Raw genomic sequence first — 24518 nt, 5'->3', positions numbered from 1 at the left:
GGAGGTTGCAGATCGATGCGATTATAAAGTGCCTAGACAGTCCTCATGACCCGTACGCCAGTGCTCTCAGCAAGGTCATACATAGCTCCTACTACGCGATCAACATCTTTGCTCTTCAACGGCAGTCGGTGTGCTCCCTCCCATTCTACCAGCGTTGCAGTACCCTCCCTGCAATACTCGTGCAGCAACTTGCGATGCAAATATAGCCCTGCATCTGCCATACCATGAACATGAAGTGTTGGTTTCTTCAAAATTGCCTCATCGGATATATCTTTACAGAACTGAAATCCCGACGATATGTCTCCCGCGCTCACCAATGACTGACTTGTCAAAATTTCTGGATGCAGATTTTTTGGCGGTGCTCTTCCCGCGAGCAAAACACCAAACTTCCAGTTCAGCCCTGGAATCCCTATCGGACCGAGCATATTCTTTTGTCCACTCTCTTGTGCTTTCTCTTCCCGTGCCTGCTGTTCCAACAACAGACTTGCACTTAGATTTGCGCCTTGGCTGAACCCCATCAATCCGACCCACTCGCCAGTTGCGCCTGCCCGGTTGTCATCCTCCATGGCACTTCTTAACGCATACCCTATTTCTTCAATGCAACTCTCGTCGTCGATCTCAGCATGTTCGGGAAGCCACCTCATCCATCGGCGGAAGGGTGAGTAGGTACCGTATACTTGTACGATATCGGGATGCGGGTCGCAAAAGAACGGTCCATCCACCCATACAAGGCGAAAAGAGTGTTGCAAGTGACGTATCAAGGACCGTGATTGCACTGCAAAAATCGTTGCGTTGACTCCTCCTCCGTGAAGGCAGAGAATGCGTGGCAGTGGTCTTGAGTCGGGCACCACGGACGGTATCTTAGAGTCTGGTGCAGAAAAGATTGAAGCCATAATGGCACCGTAGCGCAGAGAGCCAACCTCTAGATAAGGTCACTGATTGATCGGCGCGGAAGTTTCAGAGTGCAGACGGCTTCAGAACGAAGGTCTGAGCAGCGTGGTAAAAATCGATGGGTCACAAGAAAAGGGTGGTGATAGCAGCCAGCAAAAATTACCCAGGCAGGGTGTACCTAAATGAAGAACAAGTCGCATCTGCAACCCTAAGTTACCCGTGGGTGCGTCTCGGACTCCGAAGTTTGCTTTGTCATCTTGCTGACATGGGTGGCGGTCACAAGACCTTCTTGATGCTTGGCTTTCTGTAACTTTTACTCTGATTTAACATATCCAAGAGCTCTTGAAGTCTTGTTTCCTGTTGAGGCTCAGATCGTGGCAGCGGAGTGGCCATGAATTGAAGGCAAGGGAAGGAAAGCGGGGTATCGGAGCAAGAAGGTCAATCGAGACCCGCCTTCCTGCCACTCAAAAGCGCGCAATACTGCATACGGAATTTCTAGACCAAGATTACATGTGCTGATATCTTTGACTAGGGACTATCTATATGACAAGTTGAGACGGGTGTTGAGAGCAGAAGTGTGGTGGAGATAAAATTACTTGATGATGTCGCTGAAAAGTTGGGTTTTTTTTATTGAACATGCAAAAATGACTCATCGACTCGTCAAGATCTGCACTGTGTGAGAGCATATAAATACTTTCAACATTTTTGAAGCAGTCGAACATGATGCCTTTGGTATCTTGCAAACCAAACAATATTACAGCACAAGACGCTGGTTGATGAACAACAACATCCAAAAGAAAATGGCTGTTTGCTCGTTGAGGGGCTGTGTCGACCGTCAAAACCAGGCCTTGATCAATATATATTGTAGTTAGTCACGTCTAATAGCAACACCACACAGCTGTTCTGCAAGGCGCCGGTATAACATTCTGTCAAAGGACCAGATACCGCCATCACGCGTTGATGGTTGTTCGAACCGCTCCAAAGCTTTGGAAGCAGAACCATGGCTGATAGGACTATAATTCTTTTGAAACTAATAATGGTTGAATGTCCAATATAAAGAGTTTTATCAAGGTTATCTCAATGTCTTCATCGGGCAAACTAATCTGCACCTATCCAGACTCCAAATAGTGTACACAGACATAACAAGCTGTAGTGACGTTGAAAGAGGTTAGGCATCCCGCTTGGTAACTTGTGTCTCACCACCAAAGACGTCGTTTCTCGCGTCCTCCACGATTCTGCACTCATACTGCTGGAATCTCCGCGCAGAAATGCCAGCCTCGAAGATCTCATCAAGTTCCTCAAGTGAGCGCGCCTTGGTCTCCGGCACAAAGAAGTAAAACCAGATGACGCATAGGAAGTTGGAAGCTGCCCAGATGTATGTGTACTTGGCGCCCTTCACAGTTGGTTAGCTTGGAGGCACCGCTATTGGACAGGATTGTACATACCCAATTGAGTTGATTCGGATTGATGAAGTATGGAGAGCAAAAACCAACCAGCCAGGCCAGAAAGTACCCCAGTGCGTTTGCGGTGCCCACAGTCCATGCACGAAGTCTCGAACTTACAAGCTCTGTTGCCATCGGCATACTCGCGACTCCGACAGCAGCGTCATAAACAAAGAAAAAAAGGGCAGTGAATGCGACTAGCACATTTCCTGTTACCTTAGATGCCGGCATGCTCGCCGCAATCCCACAAGCTAGCTCGCAGAAGCCACAGATCAGGGCACCCAATATCACGATTGTCCTTCGCCCAACCCATCGGTTCATCGCATATAGGCCCGCGTGAACGCCGAGCCAGCCGATGCAGGCATTCATGATCGTGTATTCGAAGGCTTTTGTTATACCGGCAATCTGGAGGAAGTATGTTTGGTACGCGATGAAGAACCAGACACCGGAAGCGGACTGCGCGGCAATCATACCGTAGCAGAGAAGTGTTCGGCGGAGATCGTGGCCCCTGTACATATCCATAAAGGGTGTGCTCTGTGCCACTCTCTTTTCCTCCTCTATTCCACGGACCATCTCTGCCCACTCGAGCTCGAGTTCTTCACCGTGGTCAATACGTAGTGCTTCTAGAGAACTACGAGCCGCGTCTCGCTTTCCTTGATGAAGTAGCCACCGTGGGCTCTCTGGCACAAAGAATAGTGCAATAGACAGCACGGTGGGTACGATGAACATACATCCGAGTGGAATCCTGTAGCTGAGTTTGCTTAGATGGTGTTTCGTATAGTTGTCGATCAGGGAGCCTATGATGCTGCCTAGATTAACATAGTACGCAAAAAGACCAACCATAACCCTGTGAGTCTACTCGTCAGCTTCTATTCCGACTGATGGGTCTGGGGGTCTTACTCTCGCAAGTGGGCCGGCGCTGCTTCACTGCAATATACAGTCGAAGAGACTACAAAGAAGCCGTTCGCAAGACCAAGGAGGAATCTTCCGGCGTAGAGAGTCGACCGTGTGGTACCCGCTATTTGTATAGCAACACCTGCTGCACAAACAACGCATGCAAGCCAGAGAGCTGGTTTGCGACCGAAGTATCCTCCCCACAGACCCACTCCAATGGCGGATACGGCAGCTCCAAGATTCATCAACGAGGTCATGAGTTGTTGTACTGTCGACTGTTTGGATAATTAGTTTCACTTGTATGCAGATGGTCAGAGATCGGATAGGCTCACGTCAATTCCATAGCCGAATGGGCTCGTAGAGTCTTCGTAACCAAACACCATCAAAAAGCCAGGCATTGCCTGCAACCCCCCAACAGCAGCTGTATCAATTCCATACTGCATACTTGCGATGGCCACAGCGGAACAGATGAGGAGGCATTTTCGATTTGTCCACAAAGATGACTTTTGTATTGTTAACATGATGTCTTGGAGACAGTAATGAATATGATGTCAAAGGTGTTCAAGTTAGAACTTGAAAAGGAGCAAATAAGGCTCGACGTAAATAAAAAATAAACCCCTCACGTCACATGTATTTATCTTTTGATAAGGAAATTTAGTTCAGAAACCCTCTCATGAGGCGGGGTTTTCTTCAAGGTTGACGACTCGTGAATTGCAGGTGGAACGATCGGAACAAAGCGGTCAACAATCTAGTATCACAGACCGAGCTACAATAGGTACCCATGAGAGATAATAGTCCCTTGCATACAGTATGCAGGTAGGGTTCATATATGTTCGGCCCTATTTTGAGGGCGCTTATGCACAGACTCCTCATATGCATTGTCGTGCATTGTGGTAAGGTAGATTCGCCCATTGGCAAAGCCGTCTTGGCCAAAGCAACAGTGATACCGACCCTGCTGTATAGACCGGGGGCGGGTGGCGGTCTATTTTTCCGGCGAGCCCGGAGATCATGAGTACTTCACAAAATTGAGGCCGATCTTACGACGTATCATGTTGATGTTCGTGCCTAGTATGTTAGAGATGAAGGCTCGCCGTTGCAGAGCCCGGTAGGAATCGGTATTCCTCGAATCTCTTGAGTTACCGTGCAATCTATCATTGATAGATTGCTAAATGTCTTCTAACTGCATATTATCTATCTACTCCCGGACTCATGACTTCATTGAAAGGAGATAGTATCGACTTAATAGTGCTGAGAAACAATGTCGACCTCAGAAAAAAGCATCTTGTTACCCAGTTCTTCTACGTGTAGAACGTACTAAACTGATACTTTGTCTGCCCGTCATATTTTGCCAGTTCATCCAGTGCCTGCTCTCCTTCTTGTATTATAACCTTTTTGATTTGTTCATCTCGGGGTTCGAATACCACTCTGAAAGGGTTTGGGCGCCAATTAGAGCCATTGCTACCCCATATCAGTCATTGAACCTTCGTTATCAATCTGGAATTTCGACGATGCAGTACGTACGAGTAGTCAAAAATATCGACAGGTATATACTGTCCAGTCTTTTCGTCGAGGGCCGGATTGACTCTGAATGCCCATACCAGGCGGCAAATACTCACGTAGGTACCCTGCTCAGCGAGGTATTGGCCTGCACACGATCTTCGGCCCCAGCCAAAAGTCATATAACCTTTCTCGCCTGGAAACGGACGCGCATCCTCAGTGTCTAGATATCGCTGTGGATTAAAGCGATCAGGCTCAGGAAACTCCCGAGCGTTATGGTGAATGGCCCAGACATTGCCTTGTACCCAGCAGCCTTTGGGTATCAAATAACCGTTCCAGTAATCATCCTGCGTTGGAGCATGAGGCATTCCTCCAATGATAGCAACGGAGCGCCAACGTAGAACTTCTTTCACGAATGCGCGCATGTACGGAAGATCGTCTTTGAAGTCTGGGCTGCGAGCTCTACCGACGACACGATCGAGTTCCTCCCAAGCTGGAAGCAACACCTCTGGAAAAGCTCGCATGGCAAGAATTGCAGTGATGAGTGTACTCGCTGTTGTATCGGCGCCTGCGCCTAGGAGATTCCCCGTTAAACCAGACACTTCGAGCGGGTGGAGCTTGTATTTATCCATTTCACGAAACAAAAATTTGGAATAGTTCTCTTCGTCATACTCGTTTGCCTCCTCGGCTAAGGCATAGAAGAAGTCACCGCGAGAATGCTTGGGGTTGCGGCCTTGTCCTAGCCCATGCTTCCATGGGGCCATCCAGTTCGGAAACTTGGCCAGCCCTGGCTCATAAATCAGCACTGTATATAAGACATGTGGAAAGACGTACAGGGCAAGGTTTCCATAAGACGAGGGAAGTCCTTGGCGAGAACAGCTAGTTCAGCTGCATTGTGCATGATAGCTATAACTTCTGTTATCATGGGGTCTTGAAGGTCGGCAACCCTTCTTCCGAAGCCAATAATAGAGACTACGCTTGTGGCGTATCGTTCGAAATGGGCAACGTAGTCATTGGGAGCCTTCAGTAAATCATACGTTGCCACCTTGCTTTCGTCGTCCTGGAAACCTCGATATTGTTGCACCTGCTGAATGTCAAAGACTAGCAGCTTACACGTTATGGGAAACATTACTTTCTGTATACCAACACCGTGGTGGGTCAGCTTGCGGAGGTCACGAAACCGCTCTCGTTGTTTTCGTGTAATTGTATACATGTTGAGCATGTTCCATTGTCCAGAACCTAATTCAGCAAATATAAGATTGTGTGGTCGCGAGCAATAGGTACCGGCTCGCTTGACTAGTATCTCATCAGCAGCCCATGCATCGTTGATCCATACAGTAGGTTTTCTTTCGGTGTCAGACTTTATACGTAGGTTGAGAGCGCTACTAGATGGAGTAGCCTTACCGACCGATCCAAAAAGTGATGACTGGTGAGGCATAGTCTTTGGACAACTGCTCCATCAGGTACCAGGGCTTGACTTCGGGCAGACTGAACGTGTTTCCTACAATTGGCCATGGAAATGGACCCGGTGGCTGTCGTTCCATCAGCTCTGGTCTCCGAAAGGTGATGAAAGGCGTAAATCGATTGAGGGCTTATTACCATCTTCCACCTTGTCTGAAGCATCCACACATAGTCGGCTACAACAGCCAGCAGAACCACACAGAGTGCATGTCTGAAATAGCACAAAAGACTGCCTGACCAGGTAGGTACAAATTCTTCGGCGACAGCCATGTTGCTAAAGAAAGTCTACGTCTCCAAATTTGCTGCAGCAAGACAGGAAGTGAACTGGCTCCATGTGATGGTCAGTGTCTTACGAAAGTGGGCGCTGTTATCACAAGATGATTGCTAATTCTCTTGGATTTCGAAGCGTCGCCGCCCCCGCCTGGCTCGCTGGGCCCACGACTAGGGCCCCCAAACATGACAGGTTAGTTTGCGAGTCATGACATCCATCGACTCCTCGCATTCGCATGTACATTTAAGTTGTAGCGTGGTGCGGGGAGAGTGAAGGGGAGTTTCAAGCGAGAAGTCGAGAAGCCAAGCGGAGCTAAAATCCTTTGCTCGGTCGTGTTTCCGTTTGGGTTCGTGCCGTCGTCAACATCGTGTTTTCTTCCTCGAATGGTCTTGCACACATGAACCGCGCCGCCGACCCGCATGCTAACTAAGGGGCGGCTCGACCCTGGTCATCCCGGGGCCGTGATCCCGCTCAGCAGATCCTGGTCGCATCACTTCAATAACCCCGATTGGCCATCGCAAATACGGGCCTATTTACTTCTGAAGTCTGTCACGACTTCCGTACCGGTAGATGAACTTTCGGGAAGTTTACTTCAAAAGCGCATACGCAGCGAGACTGGATATGCACAGTAGTTGACGGCACTACTCCGGCGTATTCAACAGGGCCGCCTAGGATTCATAGGCTTGGGAAAGGATTTTGTGGCAAATCATATATGTTCACCTTGTTTGTATGAAACAGTACCGACGACGCTTGAAGTTACGACATACGCGTTGTTTCTTACCTGTTTGTTGGGTCACTGCCGCAAAAACACTGCATCCCGATTTTCCGCCTACAAGCAGAAGTCTTTTCGAGAATGTGATTGCATCGATCTTGAAAAGTAATTACGTTACGGTACTCTTAATGAGGGTTCACGAGCATGGGCATTGACAATGCAAGGGCAGCCATCTTGTGTAGCCCAATCGGAGTCTTGAAACCCCTCTTCCTCGAGACATTTGCAACACGTCCATACGCTGATGCATATCTAGCGTACCGATTTACTTCCCGTCTGCCCTGAGCCTTTTCACATGGCTGGAATGGCATGTTGACTTCCACACGACCTGAATTTTCTCCAGTGATGTAGTTCATGGGTTGACGTAAGGTAGACATGAACGTTCGCTATGTCCACTTGTTTCGCAGATGTATTCGCGTTGCTCTGCTAATAGCCAGGAGGCTATAAGGCAGTTTTCCATGGTGACTACATGGTCTGCACCTCGGATATCCGTGCGGCTTTGCGGCGAAACAAGTTATATTCCGCCGACGCAATTCAGCTTGAATGATTTCCAGCTGGACGGACCGCAAGCTCTTTAAATGTATCTGGTCAGCATTGTGCCGGTACAAGTCGAACACTGGACAGACATTTAAGACCACACTCAAGTCTAGCACTCACGTTTTTCCACTGGCATCCTGCGGCTCCCGTGATGGCAGAAAGCAATGGTCCTACCCTTGCCATCTCCCTTTGGACTTTGACGGTGATTCCACTGTTGTTCATGATCCTCCGAATATACAGCAAAACCCAACATTCTAAAGCATTCGGTCTTGACGATGGATTACTGGCTCTATCTTGGGTAAGTGAGACGTAGTCTTCCAATCCTGTAAAAGTTGTAACTATAACAAAAAAACGCAGATTTTCATTTTTGCCTATACTACGACACTACAAATATCGATGCATTACGGTCTCGGCGACCGACTTGAAAACATCGAGCCAGAAATCCTGCCCACCACCATCCAATACATGTATATCGGCGAGTTCTTCGGATTTTTCGCTATGCCACTCGGGAAAACGTCATTCTGCGTAACTTTGTTGCGCTTGACCACAGTGAGATGGCAAAGATGGATTCTGTGGTTCATCATGATATCCTTCAATACGACGATGTCCTTGCTAGCGGTTCTAACATGGGTTCAGTGCAGACCGGTTCAAAAGCTTTGGGATTCGTCAGTCGAGGGCGAGTGTTGGCCTTATAAGCTGTACATGGTAACTGGGTTGACTATTGGAGGTATTGATCGCCTTTCTCCCACATCTCAGCAGACGTTTCATAAACTCGAGCGTTTGCTAACTGACCTGATCGTTACAGCATATTCGGCTCTGGCTGACTTCGCGCTTGCCATCTGCCCATGGCTCATCATTCGCAAAGTGCGAATGCGACAAAGGGAAAAGTGGGGCCTCATAATCGCGATGAGCATGGGCTGTTTGTGAGTTTGTCTTCATCGTGTGCGATGTAGAATGCTAACAGAAGCGCAGAGCTGGAGTTTGTTGTGTAGTCAAGACTGCTGTAAGTAGCCGCATCGACCTTCCAGAGAAGTCTTCGCTGATTGTGCCGCCTTCTTAGTACATTCCAGGTGCTGCGACTTGGGTAGATTTTACCTACAGTACTGCAGACATGCTCATTTGGGCTCTCGCCGAATCCTCTATCACAATCATCGCCGCTTCTTTACCCTTCTTGCGTTTGATCCTGAAGGACATGTCATCATACAGCGGGAGCCAAAGTCTGAAACTTTCTATACGATTACCAAGCCAAGGCGATAACGCCACGGGCATCAGATCGCAACAGAAGCCTCACAAAAGCCATGCAGTACATCCTGAAGACGTGAGAGACGACGAAGCTAGTGATAGAAGCATACTTGCGGAGACAAGGGGAGAGTTTGGAAAAATAATGCGGTCTCGAGAAGTACGAATCGAGTACAATGACGAAGAGGATCATCACAGGTGTGCTGGTCGTACAGCCACGGATATGTGGACCGCTTGAATCGATGTCTTCGAACACGTGGTCTTCCTGCTACGCTTACACCCTTCTCTCATGATGGTTGATCGTATATGAATGGGCAGATCATGATCTTTGTAGACTCAATTCAGATACGCTCGTACCTGCGTTCTGCCACTACGAGACAAGCTCTTGAACGGTACGATACTGATAAATCAGTGCCTAATCGCAAGGACTCTGTGTGGAGTTGAGGGTGAAAGGACTGAGAAACAGGCCCACTGACCAAAGACAGGGTGAAGAGAAACCGACGTATGTTCTCTCTGATTCGATTTTCTATTACGATAATGAGTTGGTATTCTTAGTCGTGTTCACTTCTTGAGTCGACACATTGCTCTCCTCGAGGAGGCCTAAGGTTTACACAGCTCGTAACGGCGACAATAATAACCCTAACATAGGAAATCACACCCCTTCATCTATCCTAAGCACACTGGCGCTCTCCATGTATATCAGCAAACCTACAACACTTCCTATCATTGGTCTTGAAAACCTTCGTAGTCTCTCAAAATCTAGAGCTAAACGTGCTACTTGCGTGGAACTTCGGCAGTGTTGTACAAATAAGGGCCGTCCGCGAAACGTGAGGAGAAACCATCGACGTCATTTCAAGTACTCGCGTGAAGAGATGGGCTATGGCCTCCAGTAATTTGCGGCACTAGCGATCTGTTCATAACGGGTTTATGGAGGCGAGAGTCTGTCCTAAACTTCGGATCAAGTTCAGGAATGGGACAAGTGATCACAGCAGTTTGAGAAGTAAGCATATGCATGAAGGCATTGCTCGCCTCTTCATCAGCGTGAATGAAGAGGGCGTGATTGCATGGCGCTCGACGCGCTCCATCACAACACCTAGAGGGTAAAGAGATGACCGCTCGGTTCAAAGGTATGATCGAAGTGGATATGTTTTGGACTCTGATCGCGAGTGTGGTGAGAGGACGATGCACAAAGTCGCGAAGTGGCCTGAGCAGCGCGACCCCGCGAAAGGCAGGCGCGACTTGCAGAAACTCGAGGGGCCGTTGACGAATCGCTTCGAAATGTGTATAGGTCCTCATGGAATTGGAACACACTTGTGACTCAGAGCACGCGTGCAGATAACGTGGTCAGGGAGATGACGTGTGTGGTGGATGTGTGGTTCACTAAAAGTGCTCTTGGCGATACTCCAACGGGATTGTCGGAGTTAAAGCCCGCCATCAGCTTCAATATCTGCCTTGAGCAACCATCACAGTCCCATCTGCATTCTATTTACACGTGTCGCTGATTTGAATTGGTGTCGCGAAACCTGGCGCATCGTATCGCAACCACCATACAACGACTTGAAGATCAGGCAGTCAGCTAGGATAGTTGTGCGAGGAAGGAGTGGTGCAAGCGAGACCCCAAGGTACACCCCTCAGCACGACGAATTCCGGCACCGCAACTGACAGAAAGGTATCTTCAGCGATTCCCGCACACTGGCTACTACACACACAACTACCACCATCCTACCTGGAACGAAGGCCTGCGCACGACGTCGTCTTTCCTACCACACGACAAACCACGACAACGACAGTCTCTCTACGACCCCGACGACATACAGAGTACCCGTCGCGACTCGATACTAGTAGCAAGAAGATACAGCTAAATACGCGCTGAGCTAAAGATTGGACGACAAGCGCAGGCTCAAAGCCGTGCGTGGATCGCAAGAGGACTGCGACACGACAATACTGGATCTTTAACTCCAGAGCGACTGGTGACGACCTTCAGCAGCTGGAGAGAGGGCCCGCCTGTTGAGAGCCAAGACCTCCAGACCTCACTGTCAAAGCATTCGCACTTGTATGCTCTACCTGTATTCTCAATTTCTCCGCGCGATTGTTGAGCCCATCATCTTTGACAGACTGGGCCGTTAAGTCCGCTACGTCCGTATTTGAAGAGGAAGTAACAATCAGGTGCACTAACATGCCACCCACACCGCCATCGACGACCTCCTCCAGCGCGGGACACTCGCCACCAGATCCTCAGTTCAGAGTTGTGCGCAAGAGAAATCGTGTTCCTTTGTCCTGTGGCCCGTGTAGACACAGAAAGTAAGACACAACCCCGGCAGACATGTGATACTTCGTGGGTGCTGATATTTGCAGGCTAAAATGCAATCGTGGCCATCCATGCGACAACTGCACGAAGCGGGGAGATGCCTCGTCATGTTCATATGCCAGCCCGGGCAATCGCAAAAAGAGCTCGTCCAGCACAGCCTCGGCGACGAACCCGGATGACATGCAAAATCGCATCGACCGCCTTGAAGGACTCGTTCTCTCTCTCATGACTAACGGTGCCCAGAGTGCTGGTCCAGCGGCTGCTCATGCGGCCATCAACAGCGCTTCTTCCGACCAGCACTTTGATCTAAGCAATATGAGCAGTAGAATGAGCAATGGTGCTCCTGAATCAATCCCCGAAGAGGACGCGGATGAAGAGAGCGAGATGGAGCATGTCACAAAGTCAATCGGCGTGATGAAAGTGAACAACAATCAAACGTACTTTGCATCGGAAGCGCATTGGTTCGCCATCTTGGGAGAGGTCAGTATACCTAGTAATCTTTGACACAAGCAACCCTGACAAATGGCAGATTTCAGAGGTCAAAAACTACTTTGCCGAGCACAAGAAGCAGTTTGATGATCAGCTGAAGCGATACAAGACGACTCTAGGCGAGGAACACCCGCCCGGTACCGCATTCTTCGGGGGCGGAATCAAGCGTCTTTCCAAGGCCGAAATCCTGTCTCAGTTTCCACCGAAACCTACCGCAGACATTCTCGTTTCGCGATTCTTCAATACGTACGATCCAGGCATTCACATTATACACGGTCCGACATTTCAGAAAGAATATGACAGACATTGGATGAACCCTGAGGAAACGCCTGTCATCTGGATTGGCTTGGTTTTCGCCATGATGTGCATAGCGTTGCAGTCATACACAAGAGCTGGAGATGAACCGCCAGAATACAACAACAGGTCATGGGCTATGTCAAATGAGTTCCGAGAACTGACGGCGCAGTGCCTGGTATTGGCAGATATCACGCAGCTTACCGCGGGCATGCTAGAGACGCTAGTTCTTCATGTTCATGCGGAATACGCTCGAAGCAGAGATGCAGAATTAGGCATTCTGATCAGTATAGGCATCATCGTACGATTGGCGATGCGAATGGGACTGCACCGAGATCCCGGACCTTACAAGAGTTTATCTATGTTCCAAGGTGAGATGCGACGGCGAGTATGGGCTGTCATTCGGTCGATGGATCTTCTCTTCTCGGCGCAGGCCGGCTTACCTCCAATTGTGCGCCCGCGCGACACGAACACCGAAATCCCCCGTAATGTCTATGACGATGAGCTTTTCGAGGACATGAAGACTCTACCTCCGTCGAGACCAGAGAACGAAGCAACGCCGACCCTATTTCTCATCAACCGGACACGACTCATATACAAGTTGGGAGAAGCTATAGATTTGATCGATACTCTGACCTGCTCCTCTTACGAAGAAGTCATGAAGATTGATGCGGAGGCACGAGAGCTTCACAACAGTATCTCACCACACCTAAAAATGCGTTCAATGGATGAGTCTGCGCGAGATCCGTCGACACTGATAATGCAGCGTTTCACATTGGACCTTCTGTTCCTCAAGATTATCTGTGTGCTTCACCGAAAGTTCATCGCCTTTTCACGAACTCAATCGAGGTTCAGCTACTCAAAAACGGCGGTAATTGATGCTTCGATGACCATGCTACAACATCAGGCTACGTTACATCGCGAATGCCAACCTGGTGGTAGGTTACGCAACGTGAAGTGGTTTATATCCTCACTCACCACGCACGACTTCCTGATTGCCGCCATGATTATAGCATCACACCTTTTCCATACAATGAAAATGGATCGACAAAGCCGGTCTCCGCCGGCAGACGTATACACGTGGAGTTCGGACCAATTGGACGAGATGCTTGCCGCAGAAGAGACGGCTGTCAACATCTGGGGAAGTCTCAAGGATCACTCAATGGAGGCATACAAGGCGCATATGACGCTAAGTGTCATGGTGAACGAGCTGAAGACTGACCGAATGACGAGGCAGACTCAACCGGCTTTCCCGTCAGCGCCTTCGTTGTTTCCTGTACCAGCACCAATGGATGATTCAAACGTGGCTCCGGAACACTCAGCGGCAATGACATTGGGTATGCTTAGCACAGGTGGTATGGCGTCCAGTTCGGCCAACATGTTCGAACAGCGATATCCCGCGTCGATGGCGAACCTGCTGAATGATCCCGGACCACAGCATCCGACGGGCTTCGCACCACAATACAACGGAGGGGCGACAAACGGAGCAGGGGCACTAGAGAACACTCAAAGTCCGTTCTCCAACCTCTTTGGAGCGACTCTCTTCCAAAACCTAGATCTCCCTCCAACTGACAACGTCAACTGGGTACCACAATTCTCATCCACTGCATGACATACGCTAACACGTTCAGGATGCATGGGATAGTTACATTCAAGGGCCTAACATGGACGTGACAAATAGCTTCATCCCCATGGACCTCACTGGGATACCAGTACAACCCGATTCGAATGCAGTACACGAAAACTCAACGTCACCTAATCAGCAACATGGCCAAAGAACGAACGCGTTTGGGCAAAATGTTTTCATGGGTGTGAGTAATCCTCAAAGTGTTACATACAATCAACACTTCGCAGACTGAAAGCGATAGGCGGATCCCAAAACAAGTTCTGGGGAGAGGTACCATTTCGGATTCCTCAAATATTAGCCAACACGTCGAGCATCCATTCAGTAGTATAGGGAACTGTTATATCAACAGCGAGGCTTACGTTAGGATTGGCGAAGTTGTGTTTCTTCTGTAGCACCGATTTGCTAGTCCTTACATGTTGTAAGTAGAGCGTGAGGGATTCGCGCGAAAGTTGTTTGGGCTCTTTCAGCTGATCGGTCTTCAAAGGGGAAGTTTAGCCGGGTTGAAGAGGCGCAGCATTGCCCCGCGCTGACGATCAATTCATCCCTCAGCTCCGTCAGCCTGACTATCGCTTTCTTTCCTTCTTCACGACTCCTGGTTTTGTCTGTTCCTTCCCTGTAGCTCCTCGCTTTTTATATTGCCTATTGCCTATTGTCATCTAGTGCAGCGCGTCAGACCAAGCTTTGATCGTCCGTCGCGCTTGAGCTCCTACCCATCTTGAGCTTGACAATCGCCGGCAAACGCTACGTCACCGTATCACGACGACGCATTACAACTAGCGCCCATAAATCATTTCAAGCTACATTGTATATCACGGCAATCATGGCTGGCTCAACGCCCATATCATTCCCAGCTAACAGCAATCCTATCTCACCCATCGAACGCACAAACACATTCCCACACAAAACGAGTGCCGCGGTTGTCACTCAGACGCCGCTCATAGACATGAACACACCGGCTATTAATGCTGCGCCGGTAGAGCTTGACAGTGTGTCAGTGGGTGAAGAGAGAAGAGAGACAGGAGGCACGACCAGGGGCATAGTGATTGGGGGGAGTACAGGTGTGGCCAGTCTGTCAGATGAGGAAGGTGTAAATGGCGAGGTTTTGGGTAGAGGGTTTGATGGAAGTGAGGTACGTTTGTCTTCAATCATACAACACTCCCAAACCGAGGAGGGTTGGGAATGGTGCGAGCGAGAGGCTGATACATTGACAGCAACGAGTTGCTATGTTAGCGAGCCGGTCAAAGGACCCGAGTGTCATCGTCGATGTTCCACAAGAGCCAACGGCGGAAGAGGTGTCGGCTGCCAAGAGCGCGGAAGGGATGGTTACACCAGGTCAAGGCTTAGCTCAAGGGTGATTATAAGTTTTGGAGAACGGTGAAGAGCTTTCCATATGAGTAGATTTGTATCGAAGCATTTTTTCGAACTGGACGCTTTTGAACAATGTGCATCATCCAGCAGTTTGTAGAATATACTGGCTGATGTGTCGCAGATGTTGCTCATACTAAACTGATAGGCCACTCGAGCAGTGTAGGCAATTGGAATGAACGCCTCATTTAGCAGCACGCCATTACCTTCTATACATCTGACTTGCACAATTAGTAAGGATGCAAGAAGATCGACGCCTCGAGGACTACACTTACCCATGCTCCCCAGGTCGTTGCATCTAGCAACTTGTTTAATCTTAAAATATGCATTACTTCATAACTCTTGGTCATGAATTTCGTTCTCATCACAGCACATATTCATACATAAAACTCGTACCCCTCCCTCATTTCCGCTCCGCAGGCAGCTCATACACCTGGTTCCACCTCCCATCTACTTCCTGCGGCGCGAGATCCGGCGTCTGATGATGCGCATGCGTGACCTCTGGCGGCGTGCTGCTTTCGTATTTCGGAGGCGCTATATACGAAGCCTCGAGTTCCGGTTCGGCTTTTGATCGACTGGGATGCCGCCGTTTGATCCAGTACAGTGCTATGATTACGATGCCGAGGACTGCGAGACCGCCTACGACTCCGCCGACTATTGCGGCGATGTTTGTTGAGCTGCTTTTTGCAGATGTGGGGGTGTTGGTTGATGTGGAAATTGATGATGTACTTGGTGACGGAATGGGGTCTGAAGCGGAAGTGCTGGTGGCTAGTGTGGAAGTGTTTCTGTTTGTAGTGGGAGTACTGCTTGATGTGGATGTGGATGTGGATGTGGATGATGGTGTGATTGGAGATGTAGAGACGGCTAGTCGAAAGTTAGCGTAGTCCATATATGGAGAACATGTCAGAACGTGGGCTGTGGGGAGAGCGTAAAAGCATTTGCGACGTACCTGGCGCACTGGTAGTTATTACTGCCGCAGCTGAAGAAGAAGTTGTTGTCGCCGCGACCGAAGGCAGAGCAAGAGAAGGTAGCGAGATTGGCGAAGCAGTGACACCTGCAAAAATCGACGTGAGTTCTCCCCCAATACTAGAGAATATAGAACCAATTTGTCGTGCGGCGACCCGTTGTCCTGGAAAATGCATATCGTCAATGTAGTGTGAATGTCGCTTTCGGTCTATGATGATGGTAAGAATTGCAGGACGCCGACGCGCGCGACGAGGCTTGCAAGCCTGTTAATACGTCGCGAGGCATGCTCCGCGGGTTAGCTGTAATGTGAGTGTCAGACGTCTAGCTGGTGTTGCCTATTGGTGCCCTGTTATGGAAACTATGGATTGGTGCAAGGATGTTCTTCCAACTTTCCAACTTCGTCGCATGAAGGTAAGCGAGGTTCCTGCATACTCTGACAGCTTGTGTGGCGATTTTGGATAAAATGGGTGGAGTGCAGAATGCGGGGACAGGCAAGAATGAGTTGGCAATGGGACGGCTCATTCTACTTCGAATACGATGTAAATCCTCGTTGTCAATAATCAGACAATGCAGCGTTGTGCTACAAACTGCGGTACATGGAAGAACTACTTGACAAGATCGCTCTGTAGTCCTACGTAATAGGCTTGCCACTGACTAGGATTGAACCGAGGCGCAGTGACTGAGCCACTGTGGCTTCGACATATTATCGCGAGTTAGTAACCTTCATCATCCTGTTTTCGAACGCAAAACTGGTCGCGACAACGACAATGACAACCTGCGAGATCTGCTGTATGCGCTCATTGATGAAGGTGACGTCTTTGTATGCAAATGTACGATGACTCATTCCAAGATGGCATCTTCCAGATCTTGTGCCGACTACATTGGCAGATTTGTGCTCACTTGATCTCCTTCTGTCTTCTCCCATCGAAGAGGAATTTGTCATTGAGTAGACCATATTCAGTATTAGCACACGCACCTTGTTCACCAGCATGACGGGTGAATACCAGTCTTGAAGACCTTAAAGGCATATATTCATGAATAAGAAAAACTCTATGTTCATACGCTACCCACACTACTACTCCTCGTCCCCAAGGACTTCGACGACGGCGCCCCCAAATCATACATCTGCACAAGCTGCGCCTTATCCGCATCATCATGCTGGATGTCAAACGTCTGCGTTTTCATTATCGCGCTCGAATCCTGTGCCATCGTGCTCTGCGTTTGGAGTTGACCGGCCACGCTAGCTCTTGCCCGCGTGTCGAATTCAGAGTACGTTCGCTGGCTGACGGAGTGCGTGGAGGCGAGGATGTTGGGAAACATGCGCACGAAGATTATGCGGAGGCTGGGGAGGCAGACGCAAATGATGCCGGCATTGACTTCGATTATGGAGGCGAGTACCACGTTGGTGGCTGTCCAGGTGGGGTTCAAGGATGAGCCGAAGTCGACGAGGAAACGGAGGCGGAAGATGGAAACGATTGTGACGCTGGGGTGATGGGTTAGCATCGAGCTCGTTTAGCTCAAAGCAAAGTGCATGGGAGTACTTACAAGGTGCCAACAAAGAACATAAAGGCTGCGCTGAGCTTGCGTTGCCATGATAGTTGCAGGCAGAAGACTTCAAACAGTGGAAGGGCTAGCATCCAGACATCCAATCCAATGCTGACGCCAGCGTTGATCCAGCCCATCAAGTTGATATCGAGGCATTTCCCACTGTGTTCCCCGTCCCACAACGTCCAAAAAAAGCTGATCGGCGTGCACGTAAATGTCGCAGCGAGGGCGAAGGATATTCCGAACAAGATGTCGAAAACCATAGTAGCCCGGATGAGGTTTTTGGTAGCTGTCCTAGGAAAGATGCGCAGTAGGAACAAAAGTAGCGATAACTTGATCAGCGCAATCTGTAGATAGTATGCTATTATGAGGGCGTATAGGCCGCGACTGAAGATATAAATGTCCTCAGGCGGCACATTCCAAACGTCTTTACCAAGCCCGTGTGGTATTATGCTTCTGTCGATGACGATGACTTGGGGTAGCCCGGCCGCTATCGAGAGGAGTAATGTCAGGTCGTCCGCGCCGAGTTCGCCTGTGGTGAATAACCCTTTGTGTGCGAATCGCGCAGTGACACATAGACACGATATGATGCAGAGCACGATGTTGACGACACGAGGACTCTCAGAATTATTTCGCACGGGAGCGTAGCACGCGGCTTCAGTGAGGTTTCTTGTAGCTGGTTGGAACAAAACTTCATCAGTGACTGGTCCAAGAGTTGGTTGAGCCGGAGTACTTACCCAATGCCTCTTTGACGGTGCAGTGCTGCATTACACACACAGCCCAAATGCCTTGTAGCTGGGTATTAGTGCATACACACCACTGATTCGTAGGGTCGCAGGCTACTGCTTTTGCCGCATCCTCGAGACATGTTTGCTATCAAACTCATCAGTACATGGATAGTCATCTGGTCTGGCGGTTGTGAACGTACCGCGCACTGAGGGATGTGAGTAGCCCCCGAACTCCCGCCACTTTGTGCCAGTCCCAACGTAGCCCACGCCAGGAGGGTGAGCAATAGTTGAAATGCCTTCATCGCGCCTGTCCAGAGTATATGCTCAGTCCCAGCGACGAACACTATCTCAAGACGAGGCTGAAAAGTATGCACGACGTTCCGACTCAAGGAGTTTAACAGCTGCTAGTTCAGGTATCGATTGACGTTCTCTGCGCGACCTTATGTGGAACTCTCCGGCCCCACTGCAGAGCGCGTTACGCGAACCATTGTAAGATTGTTGGGTGTGGAGATCCTAGTGTAGGATTTTAGCTTAGAGTTACTTACTCAGGTATCGTTCTCTTCCAAGAGCTTTTTGTCACACTTGCCTGGAACCTTGGCAGGCCTCGATGCAAGCGAGCTATGAGTCTAGGGGGCGGAACGACCCGAGTAGGTTACGAGCCTTTTTGTCGTTGTCGGGGGGCGCCGGAAACAGGTCCGCAACCAGTCGTGAGTTGTACATTCTACTTGATAGCAGTGAATAGTTTGCGAACATATACTACAGTGTTTCACGTAGTGTTGGTTGACTTTGTGACTATATGGGCAAACTGATGATATTTCCTTTCCATGTGGTCGTAGACGCTACATCGTCTTGCCTGCGGGTATCAGATGTTGACATCTGACGCGAAAGCATCTCAAATGCAGATCGTGAACGAATGATCTTCAACCTAGCGCGCACGGAGCGATACCCATGCCCCCTCGCTTTCTCTTTCACGTTGACAGGCGCACACACTCGGTTCATGCAAGCCACCATCGTATTTCGCATGCACGCCGAAAATGCTCCGTTTTGTGAGCAGATAAATCTATGAATATATCTACAAACATTTTCAGCTTGTGATCCCCGGCACATGGCTCCCCCCGGCATCACCACTTGCCGTCCCGTGAGCAAAGAGTTCTGCGTAGGCGTCATCATGCTCACATATTAAGGTTCGGTATACGATCACCAAGCCGCAGCTCGACAGCGGACCTCCCTCCGCAGCCCCGGGTGAGCACGCTACCCACTAACTTGCACAACCCCCTTTCGCTGCGTAACAAGCCTTACTATCTGTGCTCTAAGCTGCATACCAGGCCAGCCACTTATGCACCTGAGCCAAACCTCGGGGTATATGTGATGTTGATAATCTGGAACATTGGGCACTACGTATTGGGATTGCCTGACTGTCGCATTAGCTGTCACACATGGCTGCTACTGTCATTCGCCGGACCGATAAAAAGCAACTGGATGCCTACATTAGATGCACGCCTCCCCTGTGGTAGACGCGTTCCTTGCATGCGTTTGGCTAGTCTCTTCCGCTCCATCTCAGTGATAGACGGAGGTAAGCGCGCAATATATTGACGGCGGATGCTAGGTCTGGCCCGCCTAACACCAAATCCGCTTCCGTGTATCAACTGAAGCCACCCTCTGCGCCAAACGAGCTTCACCGGGTATTCTGCGGGAGTGGGCGCCAGGAACGGACAGGTCACTAGCTCGAATGCTGCTTGATAGCATAGTATTGCATTGCGCGTACTTATCTCTACTACCAACGCATCCCTATCGGAGAGATCCATTCTATCTCCTCCAAAAAAACGATACAAACAAGACACGACTTTTCCCTACAAAAATCAAATTAGTATACATGTTCGTGCTCGTCTCGCTACTGCCACATAACCTCCTACCATCATCCATGAACAGAAAAGTAACAAACGAGCCAAGATCAAACGCCCTCAATCTGCGATCACTAAGTCTCGATTAGACAACTACCACGCTTCGACGTCGAAGCCCTCCTCGGAAAACTCTGTCGCGACAACCGTTCTCCGCGAGAACTGGCGACCAGCAAGTGCCTTGATTGCTTTCTGCGCCGAATCCGTGTCTTGGTATTTGATGTAGATCTTCCCGACGCCGAGATTGACACGTGCGCCAGCGGGACGAGGGATCTTCGTTTCGACGATGGGGCCGTATTTGCCGCACTCTTCTTCGATGTCTTCTTTGATTTCTATGTCACGTGTTAATGATTTGTTGGGCTGGGAGTGAATTTTGGGGCACTTACCATCGTACTCCTCGTCGTTGATCAGCTCGTCCGATGTGACCATGTTCATGAGGCAGATGACACGGCTGTGTTCATGGCCCTCAACAGCGCTGGCACCGGCGAGCATGGAGATGGCGCCGACGCCGCCGTCCAGACCAGTGACCTGCTGCACACCAACCGTGGCGCGAGAGACTTTGAGGTTGCCGTCGCCAAGGGGGATGTCGTTAAGGCCTTCGATGACGGCATCGACGATTTCGTCGTCTGCGTACTCGCAGAAGGCAATACCCTGGATATGTTAGAAGGAGTAATTCAGTGGAACAAGATTGACTTACGCGGTGCTGATCCGTGCTCGTGTCCTTGACCAAGATGAAGGCCTTTAACTTGCCCATGGTCTCGACGAGCTCTCGCACCTGCTCTTCCTCGATGTATGTGGGGATGTTGACGATGCTGAGCTTGTTGGGGCTGTCCTTGACGACGGACGAGACTTCGTCTCCAGGGTAGGCGTTCTCGTCCGCAGACGGGGTGATGTAGTCCTTGGGTCGGCGGATAGAGAGGCCTCCCTGATCAGGGCCGGCGGCGTCGTTGTCGCGCATGGCAATGCCGTTCATGGCGAGGGCAACCGTGGCATCCTCGGGGGTCTTGAACTCGAGCAGAGCGTACTCCTGATTGGAGGCGACCTGGGCAGAGAGGCAGGGATCCGAGCCAACGACGACATTGGTGCCGTTCAGCTGGAGATTAAAGAAATCGACCACCTCCTCAGACGTGGCGCCCGAGGGCAGGTTGTGGATGTACAGACGCTTGGCCTGCTTGGACTGCGAGGGCGCCAGGGCGGCAGCAGAGGCGGTGCCAGCCGAGGGGCTCATGAAGGCGGCCAGACGCGAGGGGTCCATGGGGGCGGCGCGGGGAGCGCCAGGCAGCGGGAACATGCCCGACAGCTTGGCCTGCTCGGCCGTGATGTTCTCGTAGCCGGCGGGGCGGATGTCCCACTGCGTCATGCGGCGCTGGCGCTTCTGGATGTTGACAAAGGGCGCCAGGTCGGGCGTGGGCTCGCGCTGCTTGTTGGGCAGCGGCGACTCCTCCTTCTGGCGTCTGTCGCGTCCTCCACCGCCGCCGCCGCCAAATCCTCCGTCTCGTCGGCCCCGGCCACCGCGGTCGCCGTCGAATCGTTCGGGCCGGTCACCGCGGTCGCGTCTGTCTCCGCCGCCTCCGCCCCTGTGGCCGCGGTCGTCGTCGCGCTCGCGGTCTCCACGTGGGCGGTCGCGCCTCGAGTAAGAGTCACCCCAGGCGGCGCGGTCGCCTCCACGGTCGTTGCCCCGGTCGTCGCGCCTCTCGCGGCGGGCATACGTATCCTCACGCTCGCGCTCGCGATAGTCACGGCTGGACGAGTACGTGTCGACCTCGTAGTCGCGGCGCGAGGCTCCGTGGCGGGGCGAGCGCGAGCGGCGGCGGCGTCTGTCTCCGCCTCGTTCCCCTCCGCGCTCTGCTCCGCGTTCTCCACGCTCTCCGCCCCGTTCTCCACGCTCTCCACGGTGGTCGTCTCTCGAGGACTGCTTGGTCAGCGTGGTGCCATGGCCCGGCGCAGAGGGTGCACTCACGTAGTTGCGCGATCCGCTGGAACGCCCGCCGTCTGCTCATGTTAGTGCTTGTCCATGTCGGGAAACTGCCGAACAGTCAGTCCGTGTTCTGAGAAGCGTGCTTACCTCGCGAGTATCCGTTGCCGCCGTCCATCGTCGCCGCGTGCTTCGAGGCTGGGCTGGCTGTCTAGTGCGCGTGGATGAGAGTGCAGCAGCTGGGATTAGCCGACAAAGGTCAATTGTGTGATGAATGGGCCAACAGCAGCTGTCTCGTGACTGGAGCGCGATGCTGCGAGGTTGGCGTCGCGGAAAACGAAACGTGAGAGAGAAAGTCCTTAGCGCGTGCGCTAGCATGGCCCCTTGTCGCCAGGAGCACTCCAACATTCACTCCAACTTTCACCCATCAAGTAAATGCACACTCAATTGACTCTTCCTGACTCCACTCATGACGCTCCGAGCTGCAGAGTGGCACAAGCTGCCCACGAGCCTCGCTGAATTATGTATAAACACGACGCTACGCTGCGGACAGTCTTTCAGGTACACGCGTCGATGATGATATTAGCCACCACGCCTTCTAATGCCCGTCAGATGGCGCAAGTCTGCTGAAGATGAATGGTCCTGCGCTCTCCACGGTCGCATACTCTCCCTGCGTCAAGATGCCACCCATCTCCACTTCCGCGCCACCTATCCTGCCAATGCACCCTCAGTCGCTGCTTCTGATGACAACACCTTGGCCCTCGTGAACCACTACTTCAACCTCGCCCCCAACCTCAGCGCCCTCTACTCGCAATGGGCCGCCTCGGACGCAAATTTCAAGAAACGCGCCCCCAACTTCACCGGCGTCCGCATCCTGCGCCAGGACCCCTGGGAGGCCCTCATAGGCTTCATCTGCAGCAGCAACAACAACATCAGTCGCATATCTGGCATGGTGCACAACCTGTGTCTGCACTACGGCCCGTTAATCGGCCACATCGACAACGTCCCATACCACGACTTCCCCACGCCCGAATCCCTATCCACGCCAACTGTAGAGGCACATCTCCAGAAACTAGGCTTTGGATACAGAGCAAAGTACATTGCGAAAACAGCACGCATAGTCGCGGAAGAAAAGGGCGTCTCCTGGCTCGAATCTCTCTGTAACCCTGAGAACCCCCCTTTTGGCAAGGATCCACAGCCAGGCGGCGAACTCGTCGAGGGCGGGAGGGAAGGCTATCGCAAGGCCCACACTGAACTCCTGGCCCTCCATGGCGTTGGACCTAAGGTATCCGACTGCGTATGTCTTTTTGGCCTGGGCTGGTCCGAGTCCGTCCCCGTCGACACCCATGTTTGGCAGATTGCGCAGCGCGACTACAAGTTCGGGCGGGGAAAACACAGCAGTCTGACCGCGGCGACGTACATTGCTATTGGAAATCATTTCCGGAAGTTGTGGGGGAAGGAGGCTGGGTGGGCGCATTCTGTGCTGTTCACTGCGGATCTGAAGGCCTTCTCGGAGCGAGTCGTGGCCAAGACAGAGGTCAAGGAGGAGGAGGTTGTGGTCAAGAAAGAGGAAGATGATGTTGTAGCCGAGGTCAAGGAGAAAAAAGTGACCGCGAAACGAAAGAGGGTGAAGAAAGAGCCTGATGAGGAGGAGCAGCAAGTTGTTGATGTCAAGGAGGAGGTCGTTACGAGGAGGAGCAAACGACAGCGAGTCTGAATGCACTGCGCGGAAGATGTGCATTGAGTCTCGAAGAACTGGTAACAAGACGCTGTAGCCTTGCGATGCCTAAATCAGCGAGTCTCGTGTCTCATTGTACGTCGATCACCCACCCAAGCCAGAACCAAATGCCAGCCGCCACCATCTCGGACTGCTTGCTGTCCGTACCATGTCCAAATCTACTGCGAAGCGAGGTGCCGCATCTGTTTCCATTCATTGAATTCAAATTTGATAGTTGGAGATGAGAGGATCCCCTCACGCTATGGTCTACGACGATCTTGATTGGCATGTGCATATCTAGGAGAGAGAAGAGTGTTGAGAGAAGACAAGAATCGAGACGTTGGAGGAGTGATGAGGCGAGGTCATTGCATAGATGAAAAACGAGTATCAAGATGAAGATAATAATGTGTCTTCTGGTAGAGTTTGGATCGGTGTCTTTGACAAAATAGAAGGGAAAGATGAAGAGTGATTGAAGGAGAGAAAAAACGAACGAAGAAATAGACACCGCAGATAAACACTCTCCAGAAGAAGGAGACATACACACCAACCGAGATACGGAACACCATTGAGACCAAGGCCTCGTCTGCGTATCATATCCCATTACACGATATCGCATCTCATAGGACTTTACGCAAACACAGGTAACGCCATCTTGGATCGAGCAA

General features: G+C 51.0%; 10 protein-coding genes across 10 annotated transcripts; 4 read left to right on the top strand and 6 right to left on the bottom strand.

Annotated features, from left to right (window-relative positions):
- Positions 1-32: 32 nt before the first annotated feature.
- Positions 33-893, bottom strand: P153DRAFT_354432 (uncharacterized protein; the record flags this gene model as incomplete). The annotated part of the gene is made up of 1 exon (XM_033666505.1): positions 33-893. The coding sequence occupies one exon, from the start codon at positions 891-893 to the stop codon at positions 33-35; it is 861 nt and encodes a 286-aa protein (XP_033527380.1).
- A 1166-nt stretch (positions 894-2059) lies between these two features.
- P153DRAFT_333816 (general substrate transporter) lies at positions 2060-3836 on the bottom strand (the record flags this gene model as incomplete). Its single annotated transcript, XM_033665579.1, has 5 exons — positions 3560-3836; positions 3234-3502; positions 2676-3180; positions 2385-2588; positions 2060-2284 (listed from the first exon to the last, which is right to left on the bottom strand). Exons 1-5 carry the CDS (start codon positions 3746-3748, stop codon positions 2060-2062), a joined length of 1392 nt encoding a protein of 463 aa, XP_033527379.1. The 5' UTR covers positions 3749-3836.
- Positions 3837-4409: 573 nt separating this feature from the next.
- Positions 4410-6455, bottom strand: P153DRAFT_420860 (cytochrome P450; the record flags this gene model as incomplete). The annotated part of the gene is made up of 6 exons (XM_033672269.1): positions 4410-4685; positions 4749-5511; positions 5559-5825; positions 5868-6070; positions 6129-6256; positions 6324-6455. 6 exons carry the CDS (start codon positions 6453-6455, stop codon positions 4526-4528), a joined length of 1653 nt encoding a protein of 550 aa, XP_033527378.1. The 3' UTR covers positions 4410-4525.
- A 1458-nt stretch (positions 6456-7913) lies between these two features.
- P153DRAFT_333811 (uncharacterized protein) lies at positions 7914-9239 on the top strand (the record flags this gene model as incomplete). The annotated part of the gene is made up of 5 exons (XM_033665578.1): positions 7914-8060; positions 8120-8489; positions 8568-8685; positions 8735-8765; positions 8823-9239. The coding sequence occupies 5 exons, from the start codon at positions 7914-7916 to the stop codon at positions 9237-9239; spliced, it is 1083 nt and encodes a 360-aa protein (XP_033527377.1).
- Positions 9240-11177: 1938 nt separating this feature from the next.
- On the top strand, positions 11178-13951 carry P153DRAFT_382610 (uncharacterized protein; the record flags this gene model as incomplete). The annotated part of the gene is made up of 4 exons (XM_033670164.1): positions 11178-11302; positions 11357-11789; positions 11839-13677; positions 13724-13951. The coding sequence occupies 4 exons, from the start codon at positions 11178-11180 to the stop codon at positions 13949-13951; spliced, it is 2625 nt and encodes an 874-aa protein (XP_033527376.1).
- A 588-nt stretch (positions 13952-14539) lies between these two features.
- Positions 14540-15074, top strand: P153DRAFT_382609 (uncharacterized protein; the record flags this gene model as incomplete). The annotated part of the gene is made up of 2 exons (XM_033670163.1): positions 14540-14848; positions 14931-15074. 2 exons carry the CDS (start codon positions 14540-14542, stop codon positions 15072-15074), a joined length of 453 nt encoding a protein of 150 aa, XP_033527375.1.
- Positions 15075-15487: 413 nt separating this feature from the next.
- P153DRAFT_354426 (uncharacterized protein) lies at positions 15488-16226 on the bottom strand (the record flags this gene model as incomplete). Its single annotated transcript, XM_033666504.1, has 2 exons — positions 15488-15948; positions 16034-16226. The coding sequence occupies 2 exons, from the start codon at positions 16224-16226 to the stop codon at positions 15488-15490; spliced, it is 654 nt and encodes a 217-aa protein (XP_033527374.1).
- Positions 16227-16808: 582 nt separating this feature from the next.
- Positions 16809-18625, bottom strand: P153DRAFT_309877 (uncharacterized protein; the record flags this gene model as incomplete). The annotated part of the gene is made up of 4 exons (XM_033664753.1): positions 16809-17533; positions 17596-18271; positions 18333-18468; positions 18524-18625. The coding sequence occupies 4 exons, from the start codon at positions 18623-18625 to the stop codon at positions 17107-17109; spliced, it is 1341 nt and encodes a 446-aa protein (XP_033527373.1). The 3' UTR covers positions 16809-17106.
- A 1372-nt stretch (positions 18626-19997) lies between these two features.
- P153DRAFT_364229 (uncharacterized protein) lies at positions 19998-22418 on the bottom strand. The gene is made up of 5 exons (XM_033667554.1): positions 22287-22418; positions 22182-22213; positions 20919-22133; positions 20608-20872; positions 19998-20553 (listed from the first exon to the last, which is right to left on the bottom strand). The coding sequence occupies exons 1-5, from the start codon at positions 22312-22314 to the stop codon at positions 20318-20320; spliced, it is 1776 nt and encodes a 591-aa protein (XP_033527372.1). The 5' UTR covers positions 22315-22418; the 3' UTR covers positions 19998-20317.
- A 187-nt stretch (positions 22419-22605) lies between these two features.
- P153DRAFT_283346 (uncharacterized protein) lies at positions 22606-23853 on the top strand (the record flags this gene model as incomplete). Its single annotated transcript, XM_033663256.1, has 2 exons — positions 22606-22697; positions 22749-23853. The coding sequence occupies 2 exons, from the start codon at positions 22606-22608 to the stop codon at positions 23851-23853; spliced, it is 1197 nt and encodes a 398-aa protein (XP_033527371.1).
- Between the last annotated feature and the right edge of the window lie 665 nt (positions 23854-24518).

This window comes from Dothidotthia symphoricarpi, assembly GCF_010015815.1.
Source record: "Dothidotthia symphoricarpi CBS 119687 unplaced genomic scaffold P153scaffold_4, whole genome shotgun sequence".
Lineage (NCBI taxonomy): Eukaryota > Fungi > Ascomycota > Dothideomycetes > Pleosporales > Dothidotthiaceae > Dothidotthia > Dothidotthia symphoricarpi.
The sequence above is the reverse complement of the archived record's forward strand: the minus strand, read 5'-3'. Positions and strand labels throughout refer to the sequence as shown.